The sequence below is a fragment of the Alexandromys fortis genome, unplaced genomic scaffold (assembly GCF_014885135.2).
Source record: "Alexandromys fortis isolate MF-2015 unplaced genomic scaffold, M_Fortis_MF-2015_v1.1 scaffold_23, whole genome shotgun sequence".
Taxonomy (NCBI): Eukaryota; Metazoa; Chordata; class Mammalia; order Rodentia; family Cricetidae; genus Alexandromys; species Alexandromys fortis.
The window spans coordinates 11,634,148-11,654,056 of NW_026067907.1; the positions used below are offsets into that span (position 1 = coordinate 11,634,148).

A 19,909-nucleotide genomic window follows, 5' to 3' on the forward strand; every position below is an offset into this window, starting at 1 on the left:
GAAGTCAGTCACAACTGAGTTCCTTTTTTGTGGGTAAAATTTTGTTGTTGTTTATTTCAAGACAGGGTTTCTCTGTGTATCTGCTGTCCTGGAACTCACTTTGTAGCCCAGGCTGGCCTTGAATCCGCCTGCCTCTGCCTTCCGAGTGCTGGGATTAAAGGCGTGTGCCACCACTGCCCAGCTGAGTATATTTTGTTACTGGAAATTATAATCTTCTTGCCTATGCTACTAGGGTTTTGGGGGACCCGTTCCTGTTTACTTTTGTCAATTTTCGGGCTTTTGTTGAAGATGCAGTCTGCACCAAAAGCATGACCCTTGAGGCAAAAGCTGAGATGAATTTTGTTTGCCCAGGGACGCCTGACATTCAATTTTCGCAGCCCTGTTTTTGGCCCAAGCGGATGCACTGTAAAAGGCTTGAGCCACACAACTGGACACAGACTTTTAAAATGGGTGCTTGCAATTCGAAGCCAGATCCGTTTTCGCCCCTGGGCTGCCTCTTACATAAATTGGAACTGTCCGGTACAATCGGCCCCAAGGGGCTAATTTCTCTATGCACTAAAATTTGGCCTCAATACGATCTTGACAATGGGAGGTGATGGCCACCAGAGGGAAGCCTTGAGTTTACCTTCCTCCAGGACCTAGGAAATTTTGTCGCCACGGGGACAAATGGACAGAACTCTCTCGTATGTCCATGGTTTGGGGGCTCTGCGCTCTCTCCCCGCCCTCAGTACCCAGTGTCTTACAGCACCCGTCTTTGGTGGTTAGGATCCTGGCGCCTCCAGATTCCTGGCCATCTAGGAACTAGGATCCAGATAGTTCAGCCTTGACTAGGCAGCTAGAGGCACTGGCCCCTCCCCTACTCCCTGAAACCCTCACTACCCAACATTCTCCACATTCCTCACCTACTTCCTCCTTAGCTCCAGAAGTTCAAGGTCAACTTTCCCCTAACCCACCTTCCTTCCCTAACCCCCCTCCACTGCTTCTCCCTACCCTTGGCACTGGGTTAACCCCTCCCAATCCTCCCTGCCTCCTTCCATACCAGATCCCACATAACCCTACCTTTCTCTGCCCTCTCTGGGAAGTAGCGGTAGCCAATGGCATTATTAAAGTCCATGTTCCCTTTTCTCTTCCAGATCTCTTTCAGATAGAAAAGCGGCTGGGTTCCTTTTCTGCTTAACCTTCTATTTATTTCAAAGAGTTTTGCTATCTGTCCCAGGCCAACGATCTAACCTGGCATGACTTCTATGTCATCCAAGCTTCTGTTCTCACTCCTGAGGAGCGAAGTAGAATTCAGGCAGCAGCGAGACAGAATGCAGACCAGACTGAGTGAGTAGACAGTATAGTCCCTGGGGGAGAAGTGGCTGTGCCAGCCACAGAATCACACTGGGATTACCAACCTGGCCAAAGCAGACGACAGAGGCAGGACATCATGGTTCGTTGCCTCCTTTAGGGTATGAAAATGGTCTCAAAAAAAAAGTACTTAATTTTGACAAACTTCAAGAGATCACACAGCTAGCTGACAACAACCCAGCCATCTTTTAAAATTGATTACAAGAGACCATGGTCCAATATACCAGGTAGGACCCAGCCTCCCCAGCAGGAGCCACGGTCCTGGCTACCCATTTTATTTCTCAGTCAGCACCAGACATTAGAAAAAAGTTAAGGAAAAAAAAAAAAAAAGGCCAAGGAAGGTCCCCAAACCCCTATACAGGAATTTGTGAAAATGGCCTTTAAAATTTTTAATGCCAGAGAAGACACAGCTGAGTCTTCCTGACAGACTGCAACAGGAGGTAATGCTCCAGGCTCAAGCCTTAGCAGTTGCCCTAAGGCCACAGGGACTCCTGATGGGGGACAAGGAAAGTCAAACACAGGCTCCATCCTGGCAGAGCTCAGCCTAAGCAACCTCGCCAGCAGGCTGCTTCAAATGCGGTCTAAATGGCCATTGGGCACGATATTACCCTGGGCCTCCTAAGAGGCCATGCCCTGTCTGCCAGTAACCTGTGTAGAACTTTAAGCTGAGGCCTCTCAGCATTAATCTAACAATTATCCATACACACACTAAAATGTTGGGAACTTTCCATCTCCCTGAGTCCTTGTGAGTGTTCTCCAAATAGAGCTCCATTCCTGAAATTGGGACAAGATAACCCACAGATGTCCACGGATGTTTTGACTCAGTCCCTGGGAAAGGGTCAAAGTGACCCTCAGAAGTTTCCCCTTATCTCACCTGATCTGGCAACAGCTCTCCAGCCAATTGGCCTTTGAATAAGCCAATCATAATAAAGAACAACCCCCCAGACTCCCCCCTTGTTTCTGTGGCTTTTTGCTTTAAAAGTAGCCTGTACCAGCTATTGGGGTCTTTCTGGCTTCCCGAATGCTGAAAGACCCTGTCGCGAGAGAATTAATAAAAATCCTATGCTTTTACATCAACTGCAGTGTGAGAGTAGTCTCTTGGGATGACTTCTTGGTAACTGGACTCCAGGGTCCAACACCTGGACACTGGAAATCACATTTGGAAAGTGAGACTGTGCCAGCCTTGCAGAGGATCGATGCAGCCCAGACTTGGTGACCCCCAGAGCCCTCTCTGAGCCTAGGGTAATGCTATAGGTAGCAGGTAAGTCCATTACATTTCTTTTGGACACAGGAGCTATCTACTGTTTTAACATCTCACTTGGGCCTTATGTTCCCTTCACCAATTTCAGTTAAGAGGGTAGACGGGACCTGTTCCGTTCCACTTAAAACTTTGCCAATGCCCATTTTTCTCTCATTTACTGTTTCAAGAAAACCACCAAATTACTTTGGTTTCCAGTCCTGCCCTAACCACCCCCCACAACTCTCCTTCCTGCCCCCCACCTCCTCTCACTCTTGCCCAGAGGCTGTAGAGGCTTTAACCTCACCTAGCCTGGGTGTTCTAGACCAGCCACTTACAGATCCCCAACTCATCCTGTTTGTTGACGGAAGTTCCCTTATAGATAAATCAGGAAACTGCCAGGCAACGTATGTATGCAGTGGTCACTTCTAATAACACAGTTGAAGTGAGCCACCTGGCATTGGGAACCTCCTCACAAAATGCTGAATTAATTGCCTTGACTATGGCACTCCTGATAGCCAAGGGGCAATGGGCTAATATTTATACTGACTCTAAATATGTCTTCTTAATAGCCCATACTCTTTCTGCACTCTGGAAGGAAAGGGGCTTCCTTATAGCCAACCTCTTGGAGGCCCTCCAGCTCCCTGCAGAAGTAACTATTATTCACTGTCGGGGACACCAGTCCTCCAAGAACCCAGTGGCCTTAGGCAATGCCAAGGCTGACTCGGTGGCCCGGGGGCTGGCCTCCAGCTCCTCAGATTCCACAGAATGTATTCTGTTCTTAACTCCCTCCTAATCAACACTGTTACCAACCAAAAGAGAGGGACGAGCTTATGGGAGGGGGCACAAAAACAAGGAATGGATGGTTCTATTTAAATAACCGTCTCATCCTTCCTCAAGACCAGGCATTGGCAATCATTTCAGACATCCACCAGACCTTACACTTAGGCCCCGAAGCTTTGTTCTGCTTCTTGGAGCTCCTCTTTGACCCCACCCGTCTCCAAGATATTTCACAGGTTCACTCCTCCTGCCAGACGTGTGCCCAGGCCAACCCTCAGGGGGCTCTCCACATATGTCAGTCTCTACACTGACTGGGCACCAACTGGGCGAAGATTGGCGGGTTGATTTCACTCGTATGTCTACTCATAAAAAACTCCATTATCTCAACACTTGTGGACACTTTTACAGGGTGGATAGAAGCGTTTCCAGTCTCCAGGGAAACGGCAGATGTGGTGTGGCTCAGGTGCTCCTAGACCACATCATTCCTCGATTTGGTGTTCCTTGAACACAATGGGCCAACCTTCAATTCCAGGGTCAGGGAGCTTGTGTCAGAAGCTCTCAACATCTCCTGGAAATTCCACATCCTCTATCATCCACAATCCTCGGGAAAGGCGGACAGGGCCAATGGGCTCATCAAACAACAGCTAATCAAACTCTCCATTGAACTCAGGTCTCTTGAACCTCGATGGACAGGACCTCAAACGGTAATCCTCACCACCCCCTCGGCTGCCAACCTCCTGGGGCACCCAAGCTGGTACCATCTCTCCAGGCTCAAGCAAGCACCTACTCAGGACACTTGGTCTGTCCAGCAGTTAGGACCTTCCACCCTCCGGTTTTCCAGGATGCCACAATGAAGGGCCTACCCGTTCCTCATCCTGGCACACTCATCTTTGGTGATACAAACAAGATGGGTAATAACAATATTTTTTCTCCTCTATATCTGCCTTCTTACCTCCCTCAAGAAACAGATGCTTGGCATCTCTGGGATAGCAGTAAACAGGATGTCTCTCCAGCCACACCTCTCACTGAACGTGAACCCACCAACACCCAGCTCTCCCCTTCCCCACGTCTCCCCATGCCCACAGGAAGTAGCCAGACTTGAGTTGATGCCCCTTTCTCCAAAGACAGCTTAAAGTGTTGGCCATAAATATCACCTCAGCTTCCTGTCACTCCTTACACAAACAGTCCGGAAGTTTTAGGAGTCATAGGACAAAGTAATTTATGATTTTAAAAGTTTGTTTATAAGGCAAAAGCAGATAGAGTCCAGCCTGGTCTGGAGTGAGTTCCAGGACAGCCAGGGTTACACAGAGAATCCATCTCAAAAAAACAAACGTTTAGTTGGGCTTTTAGTCAGATTTGAAGTCGGCGCAGCTGTTTGCAGTCCACTCCTGCAGCATCCCTTACTGCCTAGCCTCTCACATCGGCGCTCACTTTGTCTGTGTTCTCGGACACAGGTCACAGTGCTGAGACCACAAGCTGTACTGAGAAGCTTGGACATCACATCTCTCCAATCAACAGACCAGAATTTAACCAAATGCTGACTGGCAGGAGCTCTCTAGGGCTGGTAGTCACCATCTCCAAATCTTTGTTCTTGTACACCCTCACACTGCAGCCTGAGTGTGGAAGCCGAGAACAATCTTCAGGAATCGGTTCTTGCTCCCGTGTGGGCAGCAGCCATCAAACCCGGTCTCGAGCTCGACATCAAGTACCAGCAGAGGAATCTTTATTTCCTCCTCTGAGTTTCACGATGAAATGTTTCCTGAGAAACCGTCACAGAACTACTACTGACTTGCTAAATTTAGGGACCCCTCTGGGTCTCATATGTTGGTCTGCACTGGGTGTCTGTAGTTCTTTGTGTCTTCGGCTGGAGTTCTTTCTCTTCATGGTTACCCTTGGGAGTTGCTCAGTCTTCCTGATTCAGACATGAAAAATCTTGGGCTCTTTGCTCAGTGCTAGGACTATTCAGTCAGAATTTTCCCCAAATGTTGAAGGAACAAGATTCGAATCCACCAAACCTGCAGGCGTGACTCCTGAGGACCAGAGAGGCCTAGGAAGGTTATGGCTGCCATTCTATAACTGCACTTTACATAATAAACAAAACAGAAGAAACCGGTAAACTTAATGAAACAACTCGTGGCTCCTAGGGCTGGCGTTTCAGGTGTCTGTGTCAGAAAGGGTCCACTCCCAGGGGACCCAGGCCTAGGGTGGGGCCTCGGGCTCTGCCAGGGTATCAGTGATTTGCATCGCATCCTCGGAACCACCATCGCCCAGCCCACCCTCGCCAAAGAACGGTCTACTTGCTTCAGAAGACTGTGAGGTCCTAAGAGTGAGAGCGGTGGCTCACAGCGGGTGGCATAGCCCTCCCATGAAGTCACACGGACAGCTCTCAGGGAGTCCTGGCTCTCTTCTGAGACTATCCCTTCAGATGGTTAGCTCTGCAGTTTCCTAACCACTCAACATACACAGTCACACTCGAATAGCAAATATTTAAATCATTTATTGCCATTAAGTTACAGATCTGAACCTGCACAACTATGGAAAACACTTGTCACCACTGGAAAGCATGGGTAGACGTGTGGCCGACTGAGGGATACACTATAGTCATTAAAGAAAAGTCAAGAATATAAGTGCTTATAGTTATAAAACTTTGTTCCTTAGATTTTTATTACACAAATCCCAATAGATAATATACACATTACTACAGATAAAACCATCATTCAAAATTATTAAATTAGTTGCATATTTTGAACTACTCTTGATGAAGACAAATTTTAGCATTGATAAGGCAGGAGAGAGTTGGTTGAGGGACTCTCGGCTTTTCTATAATGTTGGCATGGTAATTAAAGATAGCATTCCGTGTTTTCCCCTCAGCAAGACCATCGATGCCGATGCGACCTGTGGCGTGGCAGCAGAGCTGGGGCTCTGTCCCTATCCAGAGCCGATCCTCGCACTGCTACGCAGTTGCCTTCTTACTCATCCTAGAAACAGAGAGAGTTCAGTAGACACAAACCCTGCCAGCCTCAGAGGCCCTGCACGCTTCAGAAGACACATTTCTGTAACAGGGTTTTCTAACAATGGCACATCCCATTTCACTTAGGTTTTATGTTTTGTTAATCAAGTTTCTCACTAACTCCTCAAAGCAATGTATTAAATGTGCTTACTCGTAGTTGATGAGCCGTGCTCCCTGAATCAGCTGGGCCACCTCGTTTGTTACATGGCACGCAAACAGAAGCCAGTTTCGAGGCTGCACCTTGTAGGCAAATCTCATGAATGTCAAAGAATAGCAACAGAGGGCTGTAAAAAAACAAAACAGAAGAGCGTGAATATCTCGGAGAGGCTGAAGGCTGCCAGAGTGAGGAAAAGAAGCTCTTCCTTAGCAGATGGCAACGGCTACTGCTTGGGAGCTTCGAAGCCTGGGGGCTCTGGGAGAGTCCACTGTACCGCAGCACATCTGCTGTTTATTACCGACACACTTAGGAACGTGTATTAGCAGGAACAAGTGGAATTCAGTTCTTGTCACTTTTGCTGTATGTCAGACCTTTTTGTAGCAGTCCTTTTAAAGAATTGCTACTTACACTTTCCCCTTTATCTGTATGTTCAAATACTGGCATCACGTAAACATGTGACACCTTGCCAGATCAAGTTTATAATAAAATCTGTTGGCTGTGAGGATGACGAAAAGTCACGCTCTTCATGTGACTTCCTCATGGCGACCACAACACGTGGTGAGACGTGCAGGAGCTACATCCGTGTCACAGCCTCCCTCACCTCCGTGTGTTCTTACCGAAGGTCATCCGCCCACTGATGATCTCCGGAGACTTCTTCATGTCATTGATAGCAGCAATGGGGAGACCCCAATTGGCAACTGGGCCCCAGAAGTGCTGCAATAAACGAGAGGGGGAAAGGAGGAGTCAGAGTGAAGCCGTGAACCCCACCTCCCCACCTCTGACCGTCACAGTCCACGGCCATTTGATTGTTCACTGCTTCCCTGCTCAGTTCTTCAAGGGGAGCCCAGACTGTTTATTCTTCAAGGGCCCGGCTGTCTATTCAAGCTCCTCCCCAATTTCCACACTACAAGTCAGTGATCTCTGAATACTCAGAGAGAGAAGGGAGATGATACTCTGACAGAGTCTATCCTTACAGAACTTAAGCCTTGTTACAACCACTGTTAACATCCACAATGTTGAAATCTATCAAAATGTTTCCCTTCAAATTTTCATTAAGTTATCTACTAATAAAATGCAGAGCATAAACTGGACCTTTTTCTAAAGAAAGGTTCATAGTACAAAGGAAAGAATACTGTTCTTAAAGATTGACTCTTTTGTTTTTTAAGGCGTAGTTTTTCTGTGTGGCCCTGGTTGTCCTGGAACTCACTCTGTAGACCAGGCTGACCTTGAACTCAGAGATCCGCCTGCCTCTGCCTCCTGAGTGGTGGATTAAAGGTTTTTTTGAGATACAGTCTCACTATGTAGCACAACAGACAACTCACAGAGATCTGTCTACTTCTGCTGGGGTTAAAGGCATGCACTACCATGCCTGGCTTAAAAGAAATTTTAAATTATGTGTATATGTGTTAGTGTGTGTATGTGTGTGTGGGGGGGGCATCTATGGGTCTAAGTATAGGTGACCCTGGAGTTCAGAAGAAGGCACCAGACACCCTGGAAACTAGTTACAAGTGGTTGTGGACCATCCAACGTGGGTATTGGGAACAGAGCTCAGGTTCTTTGCAAGAATAGTACTTACACTTAACTGCTGAGCTATCTCTTCAGCTCTAGTAAGGAATGTTCTCCAGCCTGTACATGAACTATACTAAGATCAAAGAACTTGAAAATCTACAGACAGGGTCTCCCACCTTAGAAAATGACAACTGTTTGAAAATACTTTTGAAGTAGTTAAAAAAAAGCAGATAATCTGATAATCTTTCATTTTAAAACTGTATCTAAAGTAACCAAAATTAAACTATTCAATAGCAGCCATGTCTAGTTTATTTTAATTTCCGAGGCAAAAAAAATGTACTAAAATGTTTTTGTCACCTGAATTACAGCTGTCTGCAGAGAGTCTGAACACACTAACTGGTGAAAGTGGCTCTCACTGGACTCCCAGCTGACACGGCCATGGTGAGGAACAGAGACTGAAATTCTAGACTCTGCTTTGAGAAGAGGTCATTACAATCTTAAAATCCTCCAGGAAAACAAGGGCAACACAAGAAAAATAACCTAGGACCACATTTGGTATGCTGGGAGAATACGCTGGAATGCTAACCCAATAAGCTTAAATGTAAGTTCTGGAGCTCATGCTTTAATAATTATGAGAAAATTTCTATTCAGCCAGCATAAGGACTGCCCAACTTAATGTGAGTTATAATCTCTATGGTCAGGCCTTGCTGGTTTCTCTGGGCGAATCTCTGGATGTCTGTGTTGAACAACCAGTCTTCATGCAGTCAAACTCCCATTACCTAGGTAAGTTGTTCACTGCTCATGTCTTAGACATGACTTTCATTTTCCCCGTATCCCCAGGCCTTCGTAAGGGTAAGTTCTTACTCCTTTATTAGCCTTTGGACTTCTCCCCTACTGTCTCCTTATTAGATGTTGCTGCACCCTCAACTCTATTGCTCTACAATAATGTTGCTTTTCCTCCTTTCTTTCTCCACTTGGTCTATTTCCATCTCTTTCCTGTTAATCTCTTCCAACTGCTTTGCACTGGATGATTGTCTTGATTTGATATCTACCTTATGACGCACAGATTGTTACGTCTGTAACAAAGCCTGAAGCGTTGTTACTCTATGAGGGACTTACAGTCCTTTCTACCAGATATAACCTGCCTTCTGCCCAGGGGGGACAGACAGTGGAACAGATCCAAAGTTGTCCAGGCACCTGAAGGATTTCTAGTTAAGCTAAGAAACACACAGAGAACTATGGCACTGAGCTACACTTAATATATTCCTTAAAACACAGGGTGCTGGATGTGATGGCTCACGCCTGTGTCCCAACACTCTGGCATCTATGGCAGGAAGACGCTGAGTTCACTTCAACCTAGCCAGGTGTGGCAGTACACACAGTTAGTCCCAGCTTCGGGAGGTAGAGGCAGGGGAGTCTCTGCCAGTTTGAGGTTAGCCTGGTTTAACGTATCAAGCTCCAGACCAGCCAAGGCTACTTGGAGAGACCCTGTCTCACAAACAAAGGAATGAATGAATGGTAAGTTAGCCTGGTCTACAAGGCGAGTCTCTGTTACCAACAGACAGACAAACACACATACAGCAGAAATCATTTCAACAAAGAAAGCTTTCAATGCATATTCTTCATCTGGTATGAAACTAATTCTCTCTTCCCGGCTCGGAAATGTGTGTCTGGTCTAGGTTGCCAGAAATTGCAGTTAATTTATAGAAAACCAAGGAATTTTTTGATTAACATTTATCAATTATATGCAAAAATGTTACTTTGCTATTTTTATTGTAGCTATAAAAAGTTCAAACAAGGAACAAGCTCATGGTGTGGGGTCTGTCACATGGAAAGCAAGCCATGGAGACCACCTCAGTCTGCCTCCCCACCCCCCTCACCAGCTGCCAGTTCTAAAGGGGCTCTAGGTACTGAAGCATTGCAGGCTGTGGTCTACAGAGGCCGGGCCCAGGAGAATGCTTCACTACAGCTTACCATTGAGCGTGGGAGTCAGGCCACCCCACATGCCTGGTGTCTGTAACTCTATTAAAGCAGAAAGTCCACAAGTGCCCAGAATGGATACAATTTTCTTACCGTACTGTTTTGTGGAGTCACCAAGGTTCAGACAGAGAAGACATGGAGGGAACAAAACAAAGAGAAAAAGAATCAGATCCTTCAACAGTTCTAGCCCATCCAACTCACACGCATTTAAGTTTTAGTCACATGCTAGCAACACAGTCTAAGTGAGGGCTGGCCAAATGGCTCAGGGAGAGGTGCCTGTCACCAAGTCTAACAACTGAGCTTGATTCTCGGGACCTACACTGTAAGAACGGAGTGAATCCCATGTTGTTCTCTGACCTTCACAAGTGAGCTATGACATATGAACCTCCTCACATAAAGTGAAAAACAACTTTTTAAGGAATCATATGTAATAACAAGTGAAATAAAATCCTTCACTCTATGAAAATAAGCTTCATCTTTAGCATTGAGTTGCCTAATAGAAATACAGTGTGGATGCTGGGCGGTGGTGGCGCAGCCTTTAACCCCAGCACTCAGGAGGCAGAGGCAGGAGGATCTCTGTGAGTTGGAGGCCAGCCTGGTCTACAAAAGCTAGTTCCAGGACAGGCTCCAAAACTAGAGAAACCCTGTCTCGAAACCACCCCGCATACACAAAAAAAACCCACAAAACAAAAAAGACTTTTAAAGAAAAGTTTTGTGGGGCTGGAGCAGAGATGGTTTAGTTAGGAACATCTAACCGAGCTCTGTCTTGCAGAGGACCTAGGCTCCATTCCCAGCCCACATGGCAGCTTACAACTATCTATACGTTCAGTTCCATAGGCTGCTATGCCTTCTCTTTGCCTCCATGGGCAACTGCATGCAGGCTCACAAACATACACATTAAAAAATCTTTCAAAAACAAATCACAGAAATCTGCAAAATGAGGGCTCGAGAGATAGATCAGCTATTCTTCTGGAGAACTTGAGCTCTCTTGGGTTGGGCAGCTCATAACTGCTGATAATTCTAGTTCCAGGGGGTTTGACACCCTCTTCCGGCCTCCACAAGCACCCACACGTTTAGTATAAATCCATACAAACCCATATGTAATAAAACAATTTAAAAAGCAATGTTTCATGCCTTAGGCACATGCATTTTATGTGTTTAAAAATATATGAAAAGCACACTTGTGCTGAGCCACACTAGGAAAAACTGTGTTCCCCATTATGTAACAGTACATGCTTTACAACACACAAGTCACAGCCTGACATGGATGGTACAGTGGCAAGCATGGCTACTTTCAACGGTAACTTGGGGCAGTAATATAATGTTTTATTTTCTCTTTATTTGGTCATCTGCTGTATTTCAGTTGACTATGAAAACATTACATTTGGGTGACACATGCCATGTACTGACATACCAGACAAGGTCACCGGAGTCCTACTGCCCTAAAAACCCTTGCACTCTGCCTTTTCATCCTTCTCTCGCTCTTCATCTTTTCCAGAACGTCTCATAGTTAAAATTTGTCCCCATTTGTTTTCTGTTGCTGTGATAAAGACCACAGCCAAAAGCAACTTGAAGAGGAAAGGGTTTATTTTATCTTATGGCCTACAGCCCATCATGAAGGGAAGTCAGAGCAAAAACTCAAGGCAGGAACTGAGGCAGACAGAACCACTGGAACACTGGTTACTGGCTAACCCCCCATGGCTTGCTCAGCCTAGGACTATGTGCCAGGGGTAGCACTGCCCACAGTGGGCTGAACCTACTGTATCATCAATCAGTAATAAGAAGATCAGGCCAGCCGGGCGGTGGTGGTGCACGCCTTTAATCCCAGCACTCGGGAGGCAGAGGCAGGCGGATCTCTGGGAGTTCGAGGCCAGCCTGGTCTAAAAGAGCTAGTTCCGGGACGGGCACCAAAGCTACAGAGAAACCCTGTCTCAAAAAACAAAACAAAACAAAAGATCAGGCCAGTCTGATGAGGGAATTCTTCAAATGATATTCTCTCTTCCCAGATGTGTCAAGTTAGGCCTGACTCAGGGTCCCAACAGACCAGATTTGGCTATTCATGGTACTATTAGGAGGTGTGGCAATGTGGAATAGGTGTAGTCTTGTTGGAGGAAGTGTGTCACTGTAGGGGTGGACTTTGAGGTTTCTTTTGCTCAAGCTTCACTCAGTGTAATAGTCAGATCACTTCCTATTGCCTTCTGATTAAAATGTAGCCAGCACCAGGACAGCCTGCATGCTGCCATGTTTCCTGCCATGCTGATAATGGACAGAACTTTTGAACTGTAAGCCGCCACCTCAATGAAATGTTTTTCCTTTATAAGAGCTGCCATGGTCAAGGTGTCTCTTCTCTTCACAGCAATAGAAATCCTAACTAAAGCACAGCTCCAAGAGTCCAATCAAAGACATAACTGTGAAGCAGTTTGTTCAATATGGTCACACAATGGGAAGAGGGGATAAATATTCTAAGAGCTACCTTTAAGGTACTGGCAATAGCTGGAAGATTACAGTGGGGAAGGTATAAAAGCAGAGACAAGATGTATGCATAGTAAGCAGTGGTGGTCAGTTGTGTTTTGGTTGGTCATTTCTCAGGTCTAATTCTGTGTAGTCTTGCTGTGGAAAATTACTGTGTGATTGTGGGTGGGTGGACAGGGATGCTCAGCAGCTGCTGTGAAATAATTTTTCCCACTTGAGGGGAAGAAGACTACTAGGTCACTTTAGGATGGAGCAGCTTTGCATTGCCAGTTTTAGACTAACACTCTTTAAATAATTAACATGTTTACTGCAGAGCTGGGCAGGAATCTGACCTCAAGTTTAAGGTAGCAGAGAGGACGAATGCAGAATGAAGGCAAAGATGCTTTTCTGTGTGTCCACATTGATGTGCACATATATGATGCAGGCCAGAAGACAACCTCAGCTGTTACTCCTTTCAGGAGCTACCCAATGATGCAGGCCAGAAGACAACCTCAGCTGTTACTCTTTTCAGGAGCTACTCATCTTAGTTATTGTTTGTTTGTATTGTCCTGGAGTGTGCAAAGTAGATTAGGCACACAGACCAGCAAACCCCAGGAATCTGCCTGTCTCCACTGCCCTGGTGATGGGGTTACAGGTGTGCCACCACACCCAGTCCCATCCCCCTTTTTGAGATGGGGTCTCATTCTGTATCCCAATCTGGTTAAAACTCACAGTTGCTATGTAGACCAGGCTAGCTCTGAACTTGAAGAGACCCACCTGCCTCTGTCTCCCAAGTGCCAGGTTTAAGGGAATATACCTCCACACCCGGCTTCATGTCAGCTCTTTTTAACACGTTCTAGACAGCAAATCTGTCTTAGTTAGCATTTCTATTTCTGTATTAAGTGATAAAACACCATGACCAAAAAGCGACTTGGAAAGGAAAGGATTTATTTGGAGTACACTTCCAGGTAATAGCCCAGCATCTGAGGTCGTCAGGACAGGAACTCAAGGGACGCGGAAACCTTTAGACAAGAGAGGAACCAGGCTGTGCATTAGCTTGTATCCTGGTTTGCTCAGCCTGCTTCCTGTTAGAATCCAGGACCACCAACGAGCTGGGCCTCCCGCATTATCACCAATTAGGAAGCTCTTGTACAGGACCGCCCACAGTCCAATTTTATGGAGACATTTTCAATAAAGGTTCCCTCCTCTCAGAAGCTAGCACAAAACTGAATGCTCACCCCAGGCAAATGAGAATCTTTAATTCTGCTTTGGTTGCCCACCAGATATCCTTTTGCAGGCTCAGAGCTTTTGACAAAAGCCTGAATCCTGATTATAGCATCTTGAACTATATGTTATTTTCAAGTTGACTTATTTCATTTAGTGATGTGAGCTTAAGTTTCCTTTATATATTTTTATGATTTTGTAACTGATTTCCTTTTGGCCCTGAACAATATTCTACTGTCTGGACATTCCATTAACCACACATTCACTGAAAGGCAACTTGTTTGATGCCAAGTTTGGACAGTTATGCATAGAGTTGCTATAAACAGCCCTATGTAGGACCCTGTGTGGAAATAAGTTTTCAAGTTCTCTGTTTCTATCAGGGGTATGATTTCTGATATAAAGCAGGAGCAGGTCAAGTTTTGTAAAAAAGGCAGACCTGTACTCCAGAGTGGGTCCATTTGTATTTCTACCAGCAGTGAAGAGTTCCCATAGCTCCAAAGCAGCTCCCAAACTGCCAGAGATGCATGCCTGGGTGACATGTTTCTGCTACATTCCACTGACTTCCTATGATGACAGGGGCTGAGGAGCAACTTTCCCAGGCTGACTTGCTGTCTGGTGTCTCCATTCAATCTGTTGCAATGCTCAGCCAGCTTCAGTTCAGTTATCTCAGGAACTTGGTATATTTCAGGTATCAGTGCTCAGATGCCATTAGGTCTATTTTCTGTTTCACACAGCAGACATTCTAACACTGTTTTCTGAGACAGGGTCTCCTTGTGCGGCCCAGGCTGGTCTGGAATTCTCAATCCTCATGCCTCCACATCTGCATACAGTATTTACAGGCATGAACCACCATGCCCAGGTGAAAATTTTAGTCTTAAAGAAGGTTAGTTCACCCATTCTTTCTTTGATGGATCATGCCTTTTGTATTGTATCTAAAAAGCCATTGCCAACCCCAGATAATCTAGTTTTTCTCCCATAGTCTATAGTTTGCACTCTATGTTTAGATCTATAAATGTGAATCAAGAAAACATTTTGTTAAAGACAGAGGATGTGTCTAAATTTATTTAATGTAGATGGCCAGTTGCCGGCATCATTTGTTGAAGACTGTCTTTGCTACATTATTTTGCCTTTGCTCCTTGGCCAAAGTTTAGTTGACTGTACTATGTGTATTTACTTATGGCCTGTCTAGGTTGTGCCATCCATCTGTTTGTTTAGTCCTGTGTTAGTAGCACCGGTTTGATGACTGCTTCTGAGGGGAGGGAACCTTTATTGAGAAAATGTCTTCATACCAAACTGTAAAACTGGGCAGTGTCAGCCTCCCCACTGTTCTTCCTCAGTACCTATCGGTTACACCGGGACTTCTACCTCCTATTAGCTACTCACCTACTAATTTACTGTTTTCATCTCTTGGTGTTGCTGGGCACCAAACTCTACATCAAGTCCAGAATCCGTTTGTTGATTGGCAGTGTGCTGATTCTGTCAATTAAGCTGGGAAGAACGGAATCTTGGACACCGAGCCTTTCCCTCTGTGGACCTGGAGCAGCTCTGCTCTGTTACTCGGCTCTTCAGTTATCTTTCACAGCTGTTTTCTTAGATAGCTCTCGTGTATAATTTTGCTAGATTTTTTTATTCTACATCTATTTCATTTAGGGCTAGGAATATGGCTTAGTGGGAGACTGTGTGTTTAACACGCACAGGCCCTGGATCCAATCCCAGCACCAACACCAATGAGGCATTTGAGTAAATGCTGCTGATGTAAATGACAGTACATTTTAATTTCAAGTTGCATTTATTAGTTGAAAGTAAATAGAAAAGCAACAGACCTTTAGATATTAACATTGTACACTAATTATTATCTTACTACCTTGCTATTATCACTTGTCAGTTCCATAAGATTTTTGGTCCTTTGGGATTGTCTATATAGACAATTGTATCATCTTTACGTTCTGTTCCATTCTTCCCAGCATACACGGCTATTTTAGGGAACACAGTTAACTCATTTATAACTTAAATACTTTTATCATATGAAGAGGATCCAACCAGCAGCCTGAAAGTCTTATTTATAACACTATTTAAATGGGATAATTTTTTTAAATAAAGTAAACTTTTTCATTTATTTTATATCCCGACCACATGGGATGAGCTTTTAAGGTTGTCTGTATTGTAATTCTGTATTTTGCTAAAAATGCTCACCTATATTTCAATTTTTAAAAATATTTTAGTTGTAATTTAACAATTAGAACCTGTGTGAAATGGTAAAGACCTCAGTAAACTGGATAAACTGGACTTTCCAGCTATCCAGAGACTCACTATGGCTGGGTCAACATTTTCAATGTCATTAATTCTGAAGGTCAATAATAGAACAAGAAAGTGCTGAGAGTCCAAAGGCCGAATGTGAGAAACAGTATTGCAGAAAGAAGGGTGGCATGGGCAGAAGGCACCAGGCTGGGTATGGGTGGCAGAGGCAGGCAGGTCTCTGTGAGTTCAAGATCTACGAGGGTTACAGAGTTCCAGGCCAGTCATGGCCACACAATGAAAGCTTGCCTCGACCCCCAGCCCCCCTAGGAACCCAAACCCTGCTCTCTTCCACAGCCATTGCTATGCCTCATTCTTCCTTCCGTTATGGCTTCACAAGCTGGGTGTTCAGAGGACCTCAAGTTTTCTGCTTGGTCTAAATATCAGTTTTCTCCAGTGGCAGGTGAAATTCTGGATTCTTTCCACTCTAATTCCATGTTTAGGATGTGTTCTGTTTATTTCCACCACAACTTTCCACTTAGGTAAATAATATAAACTCTTCTTTTCTTTTTATTTTTTTCGAGACCTGGTTTCTCTGTAATTTGGAGCCTGTCCTGGAACTGGCTCTTGTAGACCAGGCTGGCCTTGAACTCAGAGATCTGCCTGCCTCTGAAGTGCTGGGGTTAAGGCGTGCGTGCGCCACCACTGCCCAGCTGATAATATGAAGCTTTCCAGGGAACTCAGAAGTTAAAGTCAACTTAGAATAGCACACCTAACTTGAGAATATTCACTGCCAAGAGCTCATTAACCTCAGAGTTGTGAGCGTGTGAGTGGCTGTGTGTGTGTGTGTGTGTACGTGTATACAGTCACCTCTGCTCTATATATAAACTTGAAAATAAACCTCTAAAACAAATCTGTACACATAGTCCTTAAACTACAAGTCTTACCTCATCTAATTTAACCAAAAATCTAAGAAGACTGAAAGAGAATAAAGGGCTGTTTTATTGTCAGTAAGGTACATAAGGAAATGGTTGCTTAAGAAGAAGACTTTGAAGCCAGGTATGGTGGTATCACACACCTTTAATCCCAGCACTCAGGAGGCAAAAGCAAATAAATCTCAGCCTAGTCTACGTAGTGAATTCCAGGACAGCCAGAGATATGTAGAGACCCTGTCTCAAAACAAACTAACAAAAAACAGAACTAAAAATAAAAATAGAAAGGGCGGGGAGGTGACTCAGCAGTTAGGAGTACAGCTGCTCTCTTACAGGCCTGGTAGTGGGGCACACACCTTTCACCCTAGCACCCAGGAGGCGGGGACAGGAGGATCTCTGTGAGTTCCAGGCCAGCAGGGGCTACCATAGAAATTTGTCTCATAAATAAATAAAATCATGTTTGTCCAGCATTGCAGCCACTAATGCACACGCACTCAACTTCACAAAGCCAGGAGGCGCCAGGACTGGCTGGCCTAGCAGGGTACAAGGAGCCCTGGGTTTCCTACCCAGCACCACGTCAACTAGGTGTGCTGGCACATGCCTGTCGCCCCAGCACGCTGGAGGGGACGGCGAAAGGATCACAAATTCAAGATCAGCCCGAGCTATATAGCGAGATGGAAAGCCAGCCTGCATTAAATGAGACCTGTCTCAAAAAAAAAGAAAAAACGATTTTTCGAATTCTAGAAGGGCTTCAGTCCAACAATGTGAACTGTCGGCAGGCTGCAAACTCACGGAAGCTATAGTTGGCGATGGATGTAATGAAGGAAGTCATTCACAGAACACAAAGAACTAGAGCCGCATCTCCACACAGCACAGAGTCACAATTAAATCTCTATTTATAATGTATTCTCCCTTCCTAAAGTCAAACCAAGTCGTTGTCAGAGTGGTGTCTAGAAGAAATAACTGAGAATATATATCACCAGGGTTAAGTTCTAGAAAGAAAAATATTTTCCTAGGGAAGAAAGAGCTAAAAGTTAAATAGCACCCTTCCACTTATGGAGGTTTAACAATCACAAGAAAATAAAATTATGCTTGGAAATATTTTTAAACTGTTTCTAAGTCTTATGAAATACTTATAAATAGAAGCAGGCAGCGGAAGATTTTACGTGAAAATGAATTCTAGAAAGTGCCCTCTTCAATCGCTCAATGTCAAGCCTCCCCCGACACACAACTGCAAGGAAAAGCCCGCGGCTCTCAGACAGCTTGGCTGCAGTTCACACACACTGCTCGGAAGGAAAAACGACTTGGATGCGGCGAATTCTAGCTCCCATCACCCAGCTCGGCGCGTCCGGGAACATTCCAGCACCGCTCCCGCCAAGTCCCAGGCCCGTGACGATGGGGAGACGAGGAAGGGGGTGGTGGCACCCAGTGTCCCCACGTCAACGAACGCAAGGGCACCTCGACTGCCTGCGCAGGGGCGGCGTTCGCCCGCCCGGTCACGAGCGGGAGCGGTGTCCCTACAGTCACCCTACGTCGGTCTGCTGTCCGGCACCTGACAGCCCCTAGGTCGCCCTGCCCCGGAGCGCCGTCCCCTCGGTCACCCGTAGTCGTCCCCTTGGTCAAGGGAGAGAGCAGAGTCCTTTCCCCTCGGTCACGGGTGGGAGAGGAGGCGTCCCTTCTGTCACCTGCAGTCGTCCCCAGGTCACGGGTGGAAGCGGCGTCCCCTCGGTCACCTGCGGTCGTTCCCAGGTCACGGGTGGGAGCAGCATCCCCTCAGTTACCTGCAGTCGTCCCCCTGGTCACGGGTGGGCGCACGGTCTGCCCGCGCGCGCGGCTCACCCACTTCGGCAGCGCGCCGCAGGGTTGTCCCGCGGCGGGCGGCTCCCCCCACGGCCTACCCCGAGGCTCACCTCATGAGATAGTCCCGGAAGTCCTTGCTCCGCACATAGTCGGCCGCTTTGCGCACCAGCGTCCCAGCCATGGCCCTGCGGTCGGCAGTGAAGCCGCTATCCACACGGTTGACACTGGCGTCGACCCGGCACGGCCCTAGGCTTTCTCGCCCTGCGCCCGCTCACGACACCCGGGGACGCCTTACGGCCTCCCGGCCCTCCGCCAATCAGGACGCGCTACGCTGGAGCGCGCTTCCCGGATTGGCTGGCGCGGCCCACACACCTCCTGCCTGCCCCCAGGGCGGCGCGCGACTGCGGTCGTAAAAAGGCCCGGCGGCGAGGGCCGGCTGACGGTTGCTAGGGACCGTGAATGACACTTCTCTGCCCGCCGGCCCGAGACGGTCTGCATGGACCTTCGGGGCACGGCGGGTAGGTCGGGTCCCCGTTCTCCTGCTCCTGTCCCTCTGCTCAGCCGGCGACCGCCGAGATCCTGCAAGGCGGCGGCGATCGGCTCGGGCTGGAGTCACCGAGAGCAGAGGAGGAAGGCAGTTAAAAATAGCACGGAGCCTCGGTCTCCAGCTGGGTGGCTGCTGCCCACGTGTGCAAAAGGGAAGGTTACGTAAGCCCCCTCCGTGTGCACACTGGAGGAGCGTTGGCTGGGACACCCACTTAAGCCTGGGTTGGGGCTCAGGGCCACGCCCTAGTCATGGCGAGCGCCGGAGTGCAGAGCTATTGGGCTGAAGCAAATGGAAAGGCCTGGGGACGTTTGCTCCCGTCTCTCCCACCCTTTCTAACGACAGGAAAGGCGCTCGAATCTCCTCTGCTTTAAACCGGGTCTCACAACACAACTGCCTTCAATCCTAGCCCGACAATCTCATCTCAGGGGGTTGTACCGCTCCCAGACACACCTGAGTAGACCTCCCTTTCCAGCCAGCCCGTCTCCCGGGTTCACTCACACGTCAGCGTTTGTTTACCAAAAGCAGACTGAAGACGACCTTTTCGTCCTCTCTAAAGAGGGCTGGGGCTTTGCGTTCTTACCCGGTACTCGTTGGAAACCTTGGCTGGGTTCCACCTCCAGCACTGTTCACAAACCAGGCGAGGTGGTGAATTAGGAAGGTGGAGGCTGTTGAAGCAGAAGTTCAAGGTCACCACTGC

At 46.8% G+C, this 19,909-nt stretch overlaps 1 protein-coding gene across 1 annotated transcript; it reads right to left on the reverse strand.

Moving 5' to 3' along the window:
• Window positions 1-5,846: 5,846 nt before the first annotated feature.
• On the reverse strand, window positions 5,847-18,951 carry Mpc1 (mitochondrial pyruvate carrier 1). The gene is made up of 5 exons (XM_050135890.1): window positions 18,776-18,951; window positions 14,855-14,858; window positions 7,152-7,248; window positions 6,529-6,661; window positions 5,847-6,345 (listed from the first exon to the last, which is right to left on the reverse strand). The coding sequence occupies exons 1-5, from the start codon at window positions 18,844-18,846 to the stop codon at window positions 6,321-6,323; spliced, it is 330 nt and encodes a 109-aa protein (XP_049991847.1). The 5' UTR covers window positions 18,847-18,951; the 3' UTR covers window positions 5,847-6,320.
• Between the last annotated feature and the right edge of the window lie 958 nt (window positions 18,952-19,909).